The sequence below is a fragment of the Bubalus bubalis genome, chromosome 5 (assembly GCF_019923935.1).
Source record: "Bubalus bubalis isolate 160015118507 breed Murrah chromosome 5, NDDB_SH_1, whole genome shotgun sequence".
NCBI classification, from domain to species: Eukaryota; Metazoa; Chordata; class Mammalia; order Artiodactyla; family Bovidae; genus Bubalus; species Bubalus bubalis.
The window spans coordinates 128,902,697-128,917,701 of record NC_059161.1 but is presented as its reverse complement, the minus strand read 5'-3'; the positions used below and the strand labels follow the sequence as shown (position 1 = coordinate 128,917,701).

At 50.9% G+C, this 15,005-nt stretch overlaps 1 protein-coding gene across 1 annotated transcript in view; it reads right to left on the bottom strand.

The window, feature by feature from the left end:
- The window catches only part of LOC102397350 (liprin-alpha-1), a gene marked incomplete at its 3' end in the record, with an annotated part of 49,181 nt that extends 34,654 nt beyond the window's left edge, over positions 1-14,527 (bottom strand). Inside the window, 2 exon segments of the mRNA XM_045165865.1 lie at positions 12,899-13,162; positions 14,370-14,527. Of these exon segments, the coding sequence (XP_045021800.1) occupies positions 12,899-13,162 (264 nt within the window).
- Positions 14,528-15,005: the final 478 nt, after the last annotated feature.

Here is a 15,005-nt window from a genome sequence, read left to right as displayed (position 1 = left end):
CAACGCCTGACCCACAGCTGGCATTAAGAACCGCTAAATGAAAAGGAACAGCTACTGTCTCTCTGATGAGAATGCTGAAGCCTCACCTCCGCGAGGTGACCAATGAAGCTGACCGCAAAGTCCCACCAACCCTGCCTGAACAGGCTGCTTTCCTCGGAAGTGCACCCGCCCTGACTCTGACCTGCGTGGGGGGTGTGTGTGGTGTGTGCACACACGCGTGTGTTGATCTACCTGAACACAGGCCCAGGCCCGAGCGTGAGAGACCTGGTGCCCCCGTCGTCGGCTCGAGGACAGAGGCGTGCTGTTTCTGGATGAAACGCCTGCAGACAGCGCGGGGAGGGGCGAAAGGCCAGCTGGCCGACAGGGGAGGAAAAGGAGCTGAGCCACCAAATGGCAAAATAAAACTCTACACGGACCTTCTTCAACCCTCTGCCCCAACTGGATTTCACACGCAGTCATAAATGAAGCCCTATTTTATGTTGTGATGTGCGTGAAAGCAAATACCACATCAGACTATTCAGATGAATACTCAGACTACTGGAAACGCACCCCCGGCCACATTGGTTTCCACTATAGGGAACAGAGGACCTGACCTTACCTGGCATTCATGCTTCCCGTGAACCACTTTACAGGTGGGGAGGAGAGCGGGAGGCCCGGCTTCTAACAGCACCTTCTGGTTTTAAGAGAGATTAATGGCTCTGAGTATCGATCAGTCCTGAGCAGAACTCAAACTTCTATAAAGACGACTGGACAGCTTCAGCATGCCACTGCCTGACGTCTATGTTCCTGCCACTGCTGGTAAAGGCTTCGGATTACACAGGTAGGGCAGATAACTGGCCCACGTGCAAAGCAGAAAACCTTGGAAATTCAAGGGAGGCTGCAAGTTCCCAAGTTCATTTTCAGAGCAAAATAAAACCTCCCCACAGAATAAGAATGAGATCCGGCTAGCCAAGAATAAGAACTCCCTGGGTGGACCTTCCTTGCCAAGGACCCATGATCCATGCTGCTAACCTCAGCCAAGAGCTCGCGTTCGGCCACAGGGAAAACCTACCAAGTGGAACATTTTGTCCACATCTAATTAGCAACAGCAGGCAGCGAACCTTCACTGTCTCACTTCGAGAGTGAGGGGGCACCGCTGCTCACCACTCCGCACAGGCAGGACCCAGGGCCACGCACTCGGCCAGAGACGCTGGGTGTCTGAGGGCGCCTTTTCCTACAACTCTGAATTCTGAACCAAGTCAACACTCTATGTATTTGAGAAACTTTAACTCCAAAAGAAAAGTGCAAAGCCTGAAATTAAGAATAGACAGAAACAAATGGGCCTGACCGTGTGTCGAGTGTCATCCGTGTGGCTCACGTCACTCCACACCGCTTTAAAATCCGGTGTTCTATCTATACAGTCTCCAGATATGTCTATTCTAAGGCCCAAATCAACTGCAAAGAAATTCTAAAGCTTCATACAGTAGGGTCATTATAATAGTATGGTAATAAAATGTTGAAAATATTTCATGTATATCATAGAACAAAGAAAATAATGCTAGTATCACTAGACATCAAAACTCACTGTAAAATAAGAATAAATATAAAATGAGTGGAAAGGCTCCATTTTAATTTGTTAAGGAAATAACAATGTGAAATCCAGGGCTCTTAGAAAATGAGCATTTCTGCATGGCTGTGTTCCCCAGAAGGACCTGAGGGGTGCTCAGCCCTGTGACAATGAGCACACCTGGGCCCCAGGTGCTGATTCCCAAATCCCGCCCCGCGGAAAGGAGCCGGGGCTTCTCAGAGGGACGAGCCTAGACCTGAGGCAGGAAAAACACAGTGAGGGCCTGGGACAGAAAACAAGACGTTCAGAGACTAACGGGGCCTTGACCCAAAGCCGCAGGAGCCAATCCCAGGGGGTCAAGGAACCCGTCTCTGGAAAGATGACGACAGTGGACAAACACGCCGGACAAGCAGCAACGCAGCGCCCACGGGGCCGAGAGAGAGGGACAGCGAGGGCGCTCCCGAAGAGGCGAACCAGTGAATAAACGGAGCACTGGGCGCCGAGAAATCACCCTGCAGCTCCCAGTGTAAGGAGTGAGGTGGCAGGAACACCAAGTGGCCACAGGGCCCTAGTGGCCCCTGAGGAGCAGCAGCAGTGCAGAGAGTCAGAGAGGGGCCTGAAATCACCGCCGCAGCCCAGCGAGCCCACCTTCCACCAGGAGAGCGGGACCGTCTGAAACCATGCCATCCCGAAGCGAGGCCAAAAGCGGGCAGGGAGGTAGGCTGGGAGGCCAGCGGGAGCCACTAACCCTGTGGAGCTCGAGCTGCACGTTATTTCTACTTTAAGAACCGTTTCCTTAGCGGAAATAAAACTGCTGTCGGAATATGAGCGTTTTTGAGGAGTTTTATACACAGGGTAGACTGGAGAAGGAAAGGGCAACCCACTCCAGTGTTCTTGCCTGGAGAATCCCAGGGACAGGGAAGCCTAGCGGGCTGCCATCTCTGGGGTCGCACAGAGTCGGACACGACTGAAGTGACTTAGCAGCAGCATACACAGGGTAGAGCTGGTTCTTTGAAAGAGATAGTTGCCAGGTTTCTTAGCAAGAGCTAAGAGTTAGCAAGCAAGGGACAGGGTCAGAAGAATGGCCTCTGAGAGAACTAACATATTCACAAAGGCAAAACATGTCATGTGAGGATGACCTCTAACCCAGCGCGGCTGGGGGGGGGGGGGCCGGGGGTGGGAACAGAGGGCCCACTGGGCTCGAACCCTCCTTGGGTCAACCCGTGTGTGAAGACAGGCTCCAGATGTCACCAGCGGACCCCGGAGGCGGCTCCAAGAGTCAGGAAATCACAGCCCTGCAGCCCACCCACAGGAGGCGGGCTGTGTGCGCCAGGCCAGGACCTGGGGGAGCGCACGTCTCCCTGACAGGACCGTGGGAACAGGGGTGGAGGGGGTGGGGGGCGGGGCTCAGGCCAGCATCCTACCGTCACACAGGACCCTGCAAGGGTACTGGGTCGCAGTCGAACCCAACAGTATAAACAGCTTCAGAAACCACCACCAGAAATGAGCACGTCTTCTAAGTGGGCTTCCGCCCCTCCACCCCCCAAACACGCCTCCAGTGAGGCCACTGAAAGGGCACCCCAGAACCTGAGTGCCCAGAGCCCACCCGGCTGAGGAGGACTCACCACGCTGGCTGCCCCTCACTCTGACCCTGATCTTGTCTCACTGGCTCACTCACTTCACCCACCTCGCTCCAGACACTGAAAATGAACCCACAGTGGGGACAGGGGTTCATTCAACCTGCTGCGAACGCACCCTCTTCACTTTGACCCTGGGCTGTCAGACAACTCTGCCCCATGGGGGCTGCATGGCGGAGGTTCAGGGGTGGCCCTGCCTCGAGCCGCGACAGCCAGCGCCCCCCAGACCCCGCCAGGTGCTGCCCCTCCGTGCACCCCCGAGGCGCCCACCCCCTCTCCTGAGGCTGTCCACTCACCGGGCAGTCTGCCCGCTCCTGGCTCAGCCCAGCCTCTGCTGTCACTGGAGGACCCCGGTCCCCAGGGTGCCTGGGGTGCTGGATCCTCCCACCTCAGCAATCACAGACTCTGGGAGAGACAGAGTACAGTTTGGGGTGCCGCCCGCAGTACACCCTGAACACCTTCTCTTTTTTTGACTTTATCTGCTGGAGTTCTCTGAGACGTCTTTTTAAAACCTCAACTGTTGCTTTCAAAAAGACTGTGAAAGCACTGCGCTCAACTTTAAGAATACGATCTTCATTTTCAACCTTCAGGTGAAACTGGAGGGAATACTAAGAGCCGTCATTTTTTTTAAACTGAGAAAGAAAACCCGCGTGTGACCACGTCACCGAGTCCCGGAACCCCTCCCTCCTCAGACTCCTCCTCCACCGCCAGCCGCGTCATCGCAAGGCTGCCCTGGGCTGGCAGGGGCGGAGGAAGAGCGGGGACCAGCTCCTCTGTCCCCAGCTCGAGTGGCCGCGGGCTCCACCTTCTTCCCAAGTTCAAGCGGCGCTGAAACGGCCGGGCAATGGGGACTCTGAGTAGAAACGCCACCCTGGGTACCAAGCAAGGACCCCGGCTCTTGTTTCTTCCTGAATCAAATACAGATGATCCACAGAAGTACCGTGACTGTTACATGTGGCTTCCTTTGGTGGCTCAGATGGTAAAGACTCTCCTGCAATGCAGGATCCCTGGGTCGGGAGGATCCCCTGGAGAAGGAAATGGCAACCCACTCCAGTAATCTTGCCTGGAGAATTCCCTGGACGGAGGAGCCTGGCAGGCTGCAGTCCATGGGGTTGCAAAGTCAGGCATGACTGAGCAACTCTAACTCACACTCACTCACATGTGGCTTCAGACAAGAGGAGACACCCAGGGCGTCCCCACTTCCAGTCACAGACACAAGCTGCTTTAGGTCAGCCTACCAAGAGCTAGAAAAGCTAAATACAGTTTAAAAGAGGTCCCCAGGCAGCCACAACTTAAGATTCCAAACAAAAGGGAAGCAGTGAGACTGAGACGGCCATGCCTTCCCTCGGGGCATCTGAGCAAAGCCAACCCTGGGAGGAAAGGCAGGGGACAAGTCCAGCAGAGGGGACTGGCTAGCACAGCTCTGGGCGGCTCCCTGGGCTGGGAAGACAAAAATTCGAGTGCAGGCCTGACAAGTCAGGCTGGACGTTAGAGACCAAGCTCCCCAAGAAAAAGGGAGGCACGGAACACGTGCCCAACACTCTGCCCAAACCGGCTGAGCGCTGAGCATCAGTCACCTCGTGGTGCTCAGGAGACGGGAGGGCTTCAGGACCTGCCGAGGAGGGGGGCCCTGGGAGGCACTCCAGCCTCCAGACGGAGACACTGGAGGGCTCCTCCCTGGGGTCGGGGGGGAAGGTGGGTGAAGGCTGCTGAGACTGAGCTTACAAGGACCCTCCAGCCTCAAGTCCCTCGGGCCCTGAGTGAACAGAGAGCTCTGTCCCCACTGGAGGTCTGCGTCAGAGGAAACTGGAGAAGACAGCATCACTCAGAACCTCTAGGGTTTTCCAAACATAATGTCCAACATGCAACCAAAAATGCAAAAAAGGGTGTAACAACAAACAGGACCAAGAGAAAAAGAACTGAACCGGATCCAGAAGGGTCAGGGGTGTATCGGCCTATCAGAGCCGTGCTAGAGCTATCAGATGCAGACTTCACCTGTTCAAAAATATACCTCACAAAAGGAAAAATTTCTGAGAATCAAAACCAACTCTAAAGCTTTAAAATACCAGTGACTGAATTTAAGAACTCAATCTCTGGGCTTAACATCAAACTGGACGTAGCTGAAGAGAGGATCAGTGAACTGAAGGATGGATCTGTTAAAAAAAAAAGAGGGAAAAAAGTATTGAATATATCGAAGGAGCCCGTTGTTAATCTATGTTTTTAAAAACTATAAATGGGGCCCCTCACAGTGAGAGAAAGGGGAATAAGACAGAAAGGGGAATAAGAAGTGCCTACAGGGATTGAAACTAAAGAGCCTCTTGATGAAAGTGAAAGAGGAGAGTGAAAAAGCTGGCATAAAGCTCAACGTTCAGAAGACGAAGAGGATGGTGTCCGGCCCTAGCACTTCATGGCAGATAGATGGGAACAGTGGAAACAGTGGCAGACTTTATTTTCTTGGGCTCCAAAATTACTACAGATGGTGAAATTAAAAGATGCTTGCTCCTTGGAAGGAAAGCCATGACAAACCTAGACAGCACATTAAAAAGCAGAGACATTACTTTGCTGACATAGGTCCATTTAGTCAAAGCTATGGTTTTTCCAGTAGCCATGTATGGACGTGAGAGTTGGACTATAAAGAAAGCTGAGTACTGAAGAATTGATGCTTTTGAACTGTGGTGTTGGAGAAGACTCTTGAGAGTCCCCTGGACTGCAAGGAGATCCACTAGTCCATCCTAAAGGAAATCAGTCCTGAATATTCATCGGAAGGACTGATGCTGAAGCTCCAATACTTTGGTCCCCTGATGGGAAGAGCTGACTCACTGGAAAAGACCCTGATGCTGGGAAGATTGAAGGCAGGAGGAGAAGGGGACGACAGAGGATGAGATGTCTGGATGGCATCACGAACTCGATGGACGTGAGTCTGAGCAAGCTCCGGGAGATGGTGAAGGACGGGGAGGCCTGGCGTGCTGCAGTCCATGGGGTTGCAGCGAGACGGACACCGAGCGACTGAACTGACTGACAGGGACAGTGGCAAGAGTTGGTTCAAGAATCAGACCATTGACTCAAAAATGAAAACCACACATTGGTTTCAGCAGCTCTGCAGGTGCCTAAGGCAAGAAGAAAATGTCAAAGCGCTCAGAGGGAAAAAGGTGTGGCTTTTAATGGCACAACAACACTGAAAGCTGACTTTTCATGAACAAGGAAGTCAGAAGATAATGGACTGGCATCTGTAAAATGCTGCAAAACAAATAAGCACCAACCGGGAATTCTATACCCAACAAAAACACTCTTTGAAAGTGAAAGCAACATAAAGACTTTTAGGGCAAATGGAAATGAGACAACTCATCACCCACAGACATGAACTAAAAAAATATGAAGGCAGTTCTTTGGGAAAAAGAAAAGTAGTCTCTGACAGAAATACAAAAAGCAAGTGAAGACCAACAATGAGGTAACTGTGAGGGTAAATATTAATGCTACAAAACGATGATAATGCCAAAAATGTATCTAAAATTGTAAAGGATAACAGTGACAAAGAGGAAACAGTCGTGTCAGGGAGGCAGGAAAAGCGCTAAGTTAGACCTGAATGTGAAGCACACGCTGTGTGTGCGAATGCACACCCACCAGCCTGACGGGGAGTGCGGGGTCAGGACAGCACCGCCCGCCCCTGAAGGGCGGCACGAGGAGGGCAGAGGGGAGGCGGCGCAGACGGAGACGGTGACAAGGTGCCTCCAGACGGAAATACGCGGAACTCTCACTCAAAGACGACAAGTGTCAAACTGATGAAAGGGAGACTGTCCACTGTTCACAGAGGCACACGTCAAGGTGCGAGACCACAGACAGGTGGGAGCAAAAGATGCCCAGGCGAACAGGACCGAGAACTGCCGCAGCAGCACTGCCGACAGCGCCTAGGGGAAGCCCGCCAGCGAGGAAGGGCAGCCACTCGGCGGACACAAGTCCCGCCCAGGACGAAGACGGGCATTCCAAACGCGAATGTGCCCGACGACACAGCCTCCAAGTATCAGAACACGGACTGGCAGAGACAGACAAGGAGTAAGAGCCGAGCTCACAACCGCAGTGGGAGACGTTAGGGACGCAGCCCTCGTGGAACGGGGCTCCCGGAATGTAGTCACCTGCAGCCATGAAGTGCCCGGAATGCGGCTGGCTCCACAGAGAGGTGCCGCAAGCAGACACACACGCTGGATCTCAAAGGCTTAGCATGAAAAGAAGAACGTGAACTATTTCATTAGGTTTTATCATGCTGATTACACACTGAAATGGTAATATTTTGGGTGTGTTAAATAAAATATATTACAGTTAATTTCACCTATTTCTACTTGATTCAACGTGGCTACCAGAATCTGAATTACATGATTAACAAACCTGATTAATAAATACAACACGGGCCACTGTATTCCCACTGATACACGTTATTTTCAAATGCCCAAGGAACACATAACAAAGTGAATATATACTGGGCCACTAGGAAAGCTCGAATTATTCCAAAGGACTGAAATCATACAGGGATTATTACTGAAATAACACTTAGGGATTGCAATGGGCTGACAGTTCACGTGCCCTCAAACCTCACCCCGCATGCGGTGATGATCCTAGGAGGCAGGGACTCTGGGAGGGGATCAGGGCAGGAGGGAATGGGCTGCCATGCTGAGGACAGGGAGAAGCGGGCAGTCTAGGAACCAGGAAACAGGCTTCAGCAGACGTGGCGCCTGCTGGCCCCTTGATTTTGGGACTCCCCAGCCTCCAGGACTACAAGAAACAACTTTCTGTTGTTCACCAGGTAGTCCACAGTATTTAAAACAGTAGCCCAAAAAGACCAAGACGGGGCTCTTCATGGAATTAAGCTAGAAATAAAAAAAGGGTCACTAGAAAAACTTCCCCAAACACTGGGAAGTTGAATGACATATTTCTTTAAGAACTTCATGAATAATAACTTTAAAAAACACAATGAAAATTAGAAAACACTTTTACATAAAAGATAATGAAAATTTGGCTTATTCAAATTTGTGGGATGCGGTGAACTGTGTTTAGAGAGTAACTTAAAGCCTTAAACACAAATACTGGAAAAGAAGGAAGGCTAAAAATCAGTTAAGCCTTTATCTCAAGAAACCAGAAAAAAAGAACAGCAAATGAAATACAAGGCAGATGAAAGAAAAAGGAGCAGAAAATACAGAAACAGAAAACAAATATGAAGTTTTTGAAAAACAGAGCCAAGAGTTGGCTCTTCGAAAGGACTGATAAACTAACAGACTGATTAAGAAAAAGAGACAAAGCACAAATCCCCAGCATCAGGGGTTTTTAAAAGTGGAGACAACACATCTTGCAGGTAAGAAAGATATTCTGAGCCACAGGACACTTACTAATTGGGGAGTCTGCTGGCCTCAATAAATTCCCAGCAGGGGGGAAATGCTTTACCTGAATAGACCCAAGAAGACATACAAAGTCAGAAAATTTGATTTGCATGAAAAAAATTAAATCTGAAATTAAAAGCCTCCTGACAATGAAACCAACTGGCTTTGCCAATCAATTCTTCCAAAAATCTAGGAAAGAAAACAGCAATCTCACAGAACTCTGGAGGTAAACAAGGAACAGTCTCCACCTTGTTTTATAAGACCAGCATAACCTAGATACCAAAACCAACACGGAAAAGAAGCACAAGAAAGTAAAATTACAGACTCTGAGTACAGACGAAATAATCCTAAATAAAACACTAACAGATAAAGTCCAACAAAAGGGGAATACATCAAGATCAGGTTGGGATTGTTTTAGAATCACAAAATTTTTTAAAAGTTAAATCACCACATAAAAGAAAAATCACCTGTTTCAAAATCTGCAGAAAATAAACTTAAGAAAATTTAATGTAACAATTTTAGTTCATGACTAAGAAAAAACTCTTATCAAACTAACAGGAGAATTTACATATTTTGATAAAAATATCTACAAAAAAGCTAGTATCACATGTGATGGTGAAATACTGAAAGCTTTTCCTCTGATAGCGGGGCAGACAAGGGCGCTCATCCTCACTCCTTGTGTTCACCGCTGCGCTGGAGACCCTCGTCCGCACAACAAGGCAGGAAAAGGAAAGGGTCAGCACAGCTGCAAAGGGGGAAAACAAAGCACTTATTTGCAGACGTAATCGTGTATACAGAAAAAATACAAGAATTATTTGAAATAAATGGATTCAGCAAGTGAATATAGAAAAATCAATTCTATCTCTACATATTAGTGATGTATAATGGCATTGAAAATATCACACCTAATCAAACGTGCAAGACACACAGCAAACTATAAAAGAAGATCTAAAAACTGGAGAGCTATACACATTGTGTTCACAGATCATAAGAACAATGTTAAAAAGATGTCACTTCTCCCCTCATGGGTCAACAAATTAAATTCAACCTTAATTAAAATCCCAGCATTTTCTGGGTAAAGACGGCCAAGTGGATTCTAAAACTTTTCTGAAAATGCAAAGGGTCAAGATTAGCCGAGGTAATACTGATTAAGGACTCAGCTGTAGAATGTAAATGACCAGACATGAATACTAACTAAATCAAAGGTAATTTAGGCACTGTGGCATTTGTGCAAAAAAGACAACAAGATCAATGAAGCAGAGGGGAGTCCAGACAGACCCACACGTTTACAGTCACTCAATTTACAACACAGATGCCACTGGGGAAAGGGTAGTTAAAAAAAAAAATTACAACTGGATACCCATTCCTTAAAAGAGAAAACAAGGAATCAAGGCCCCTATCTCACACCATAAACAAAAACCAACTTCAGATGGATTACAGATCCAACTGTAAAAGATAAACAATAAAGCTTTTACAAGATAGTCTCTGAATGCGGCTTCTTGTTAATATCTTTCAATGGCCACAAGTGCATTAAAGATTACTGAAAGGACTGGTCACCTGGGATACATTAAAGTAAGACATTATATTTTTTAAAGGACACCACTAAGAGAGAGTCAAGGCAAACACACTCAAGAAAGTAAAAAAAAAACAAACTGCCATACATACATGTACTCAGAGTATATAAAAAGAACTCCTAAATTCAATAAGAAACCAGACAGACAATCCAACTGAAAAATGGGCAAAAGACAATTATTTCATCAAAAAAGGTATGCAAATGGCACCAAACGCCCACAGAGAAGCAGAGGCTCTGCTTGGGGGGTGGGTGGAGCAGGGATGGACAGGGAGTAGCAAGGTCCCACCCCACCGAGCTGCAACTGTTCAACACCCCCAGCCAGCTACAAGCAGAACCCCAGACAGCAAGGGGCAGAACCCCCAGAGGCTCACACTCGGGCGGGGGCAGGACAACCGTCACCGTCTCCACCTAGGGTAGAACATACTCCATCCCCTGGCAGTGCTACGCCTTTGAACACACCCCACAGAAATGCATACACATCCGCACCAAAAAGCAAGGAAGAACATTCAGGGCAGCATTTGTAAAACCTAGAAACAACTCAGATCCCCATGAACAACAGAAAGAATAAACTCCGGTACATTCAAGTGTGTGTGCTCAGTCGCTCAGTCATGTCCAGCTCTCTGCGACCCCATGGACTATACAGCCCACCAGGCTCCTCTGTCCATGGAATTTTCCAGGCAAGAATACTGGAGTGGGTTGCCATTCCCTACTCCAGGAAACTTTCCCGACCTAGGGGCCAAACCTGCGACTCCTGGATTGGCAGGTGGGTTCTTTACCACCGAGCCATCCAGGAAGCCCTGTGGTACATTCATTCACTGGGTTACATAGCAGGCGAGAACAATCCAACCTACATGGACAGAGCTCACAAAGATATAATGTTGAATGAAAGAATCGAGAAATAAAATACACATATTACTTTCATTTGCATAAAGTCAAGAACATGTCAAATTAATCAATGATGAAAAGACTATGGTTAGCTCTGGGAGAGATGCTGGGAGTGGGTGGGAGCTCCTGGGAAGCCTGAGAATATTCTTTTCTTGGTCTGGGCAGTAATTACAAGAGTGTGTTCACTGGCTGAAAACTTCACTGCAATGTACACTTATGACGTGTGAATTTTTCTGACCTATGTTCTGTTACAGTAAAGTTTTTTTTAACTACATTGTTACTTCCTACATATCTGGCAGGATTATTCACACGCCTACCTGGTCACACAATTAGCCACCAAACAGACCACAGATGCCAAGAAAGGGAAGGATCCAAGGAAGGCTGACTTGCTGGTTCCCATGTTTCTAAAACGCTGGACTCAGGCGCTCAGTAGGTGAGCAGTGACATCATCGCATTCTTCACTCAACAAGGCATTTCCAGGCTACACCCCGGGGCAGCAGCTGGAAACAAAGCACTGAGCGCTGTCCCACTGCTGGTGTGACAACCTCCACTGCACGAGGCTGCACTCGACAAGACTCCCGGCCCTTCCCTGCTTCGTCCCTGTGCTTATCCTTCCAAAAAACTATGCGTCCGCGGCTGCACCTCAAATTACAATAAGGCAAATACGATTCTGAAAGAACAAAAGAAAAACGCCCAAGTACTGAAAAGATTTACAAATACTACAATGAAACCCCAGTAAAGCACAACCTGGGCAACCCTTCGAAGCTTGCGGTGGCGGCGGTGGCTGTTCAGTCTAAGTCGTGTCCAGTCCTTCACTATCTCCTAGAGACAGTGGTGCTGGTGATAAAATCGGACCCAAACAAACCTGGTAATTTACAAGACTCAAATGGGAAAAAAACTTCCATGATTCTCACATCTGACAGAGAAGGAACGTTGTAGCACTGAGGTCAAATTCCTGTTGCTGAAGAGGAGATCCAAATGTTTGGCTTATCAATCTTTCCGGAGACTTGACGAAAGCCAAGAAATGCATTAAGGCTAGTAATTATTCATTTACTAATTTACCACTGCAGACCCATCACGAGAGAATGCATGCATGCTTATTCAGGTCTATCTGACAGCACCATAAAGGCGCCTATTCTGAGTACGGCAAACAGCACCTCCGCAGCCATGAACACCCAAGGAACCTTCGCGTCTCCCACTACACTCTGCGCCGCCCACTGCACAGTCTTCAGCTGACACCTCCCTGCAGCCATCATTAGATCCTCAGCGCCACAAGAAAAGGCCTGGACACACGGCTCCAAATGCAACGCCCTTAAGATGAAAACCTTGTGACTGTGAGCTTTATAACCTTCAGCTGCTAAAGAGAAAGTGCTGAAGGAGCCCGTCTTCAGTCTTCTATCCCGAGACAAACCTAACTTACAAAGCAACTGGCTGCTGGGAAAGGCAGACTGTAAACATTTTCTTCCTGGGAGATCCATTCCTTTTGTCCAGGACACTGCATTAGGAAACTGGAAATACATGACGCAACACACGGAGTCACACGATTAGGAGGAGAAAGGCTTACGGCAACAAAGCCGAAGGCACCACAGAGACTGGTTACTTGGTGGCCCTTTTTTCCAAAACTCGGCGGCTCTCCTCCACATCTAGGCGGCTCCTTCTGCTGCCCCCCAAGAGATGAACAGGACTGATGAGGTGTCTTCACAGGACTTGACAGCGCACCACAGTTTGCTCTAGCTAAGAAGTTCACTCCCTCAGGGACTTCATCTGTATGTGACTTACAAATAACAGAACCACCACTGCGCAAGTGATGAGGGCAAAATACACATGTAAAACAGCAGCGTCCCCCCCGAAAAGCATTTAGACGAAACCTGCAGGGGGAAGTCAGCCATACCTGTGGAAGCGCAGTATTGAGCTGCCTCTGCAAGGAATCTCTTTCGTGCCCAACCTCGTGCAGTTTCCCCTGGGTTAATGCCAGCGTTTCTTGGGTCTCTCTCAGGGTGTCGAGAAGACGGTCCCTCTCTTCCAGCATGGAGACCATCAACTGTTCAAAATGTGAATCCGCATCTGGCTGCGAAGGGGAGCTGGACCCTTGGCTCCCACTTCCTCCCGGGGGGCCTTCTGCTTCACTGATGGTCGGCATCACCTCGCACATCATCTTGAAAAAAAAGAGACCCGGACCACCGTCATCAGGCGCTTCTAAATAAAGGCTTCTACAAAGCTGCAACTTTCTAGCTATCTAGAGCTGATAAATGAAAGGCCTTGCTATTTCCAGATCTGACTGTTAGGCTCTGTAGAGAGAAGTACACAGGGAAAATACACACAGGCCTATCCGAAGTGCAAGGCACACCCAACACGAAGACATGAAAACCGACCACAATCAGTGAAGGGGTAAAGACCAGACAGACTACCCCTCACACAAAGGACAAACCCTGTGGCATTTTGTTTGCAAAGCCGTACTTTCTGATTGTTGAAAAACAAGTGTGCTTCTGTAACCCTTTTTTTTTTCCTCCTTTCTTATTTCCCGGGGGGGGGGGGGGGAGGGCGAGGGAGAGAGAAAGTCAAAACACGTGCCACCCAATCGTGTTTCAGGAAAAAGCACAGAAGGAGCATACAGTCAGTAAAACTGACAAGTACAAAACCCATCAGGCATCTTACAGGAATGTGTACAGTCAGCTCCGGGGAAGGACTGACTAGCTCCCCGAATTCTTGGGCTGGATTTGGTGAGCGCTAAACGGGAACTAGGCTCGTTAAGGACTGTGAGACGTGCATTTGAAAAGACTGCGGTGGTTGGTCAGTCAACCTCACTTATGTAAGTTCACAGCCTCTTTCCCCCCTCCACCCCACTCCCCCCCAAAAATATTCCACAATGGAAATACAGCGGGTCGAGATGGATGGATAGGAAGGGTCGAAAAGTGAAGGGTGAGACTACGAGAGGCTCCTCTGTCTCAAATGTAATGACGGGGCGAGGGGCGGCGCTCCGGGCTCGGCGGACCCCCGGGACGGAGGTGCCCAAGGCCGCGCACCGCGCACCCAACGAGAACGACGCCTCTATCCGACTCGCACCCGCGCCCCGGTGCGACAGCAGCGGGGACCCCAGGGCGCAGGGGACCGGTCTCCACGGAGCCCGGCCTGGCCCGCGGCTTCCTGCGGCCCCGAGTCCTCGTCCCCGCGCCCAGCGCTGGGTCACCTGGCGCTGGGGTCAGGGAGGTGTTGGTGGGGGGGGCGCACGGCCCCGCGAGTCCGTCCGCCGGGGATTCCCCCGGGCCGCGCCCCCCGCTCCCGGGGGCGCTGACACTAAGCAGCCGTGCGCCGCCCGGGGCCCCGCTCCGCCCCGACCCTGCCTCGGTGCCCCGCTGCCTTACCTTGCTCGCCGGCGGGAGCGGGCGAGGACGCTCCGCGGGCGGCTGCTCGCTCCAGGCGAGCTCCGGGCCCGACGAAGGCAGCCCGCCGCCCGCCCCGCGCCCCGCGCCCCGCGCCCCGCGGCCCCGCGGCCCCGGGCCCGGCGCCCCCAGTCACTGAGGCCGGCCCGCGGCCGGACACTGGCGGAGCGCAGGAGGAGCGGGCCCGGCGGCGCGTCGCCGGCGTCAACGTGCCCGACGTCGGGCGCGTCGGCGCAGCGTCAGCGCCGAGCGCCGCCGGCACGCCCCGCCCCGTCCCCCAGCCCTGGGGAGGCGCGCGGGGGCGACCGAGTGCGCAAGTGCCATCGCCTCCTCAGTGGGGCGGGCTGGCCTCTCGGGCTCAGATTGGCCGGGTCCGACCGGAGCCACGCCCAAATTCCCGCCCCCAGACCCCGCCCCAAGCCCCACTCCGAGCCCCGCCCTCAAACCCCGCCCACGTGGGTGGGCCGATGTCTAGCCCCGCCCGAGCCCCGCCCAGGTGGGTGCGCCGCGGCCGAGCCGAGACTCTGGGCTCCCGGGTCCCGGGTCTGTGCGGCGTCCCGGGCAGGATCTTCCGCCTGGGGCTGTCTCCAGATCTCCGCTGACAGTCGCGGGGGTTCA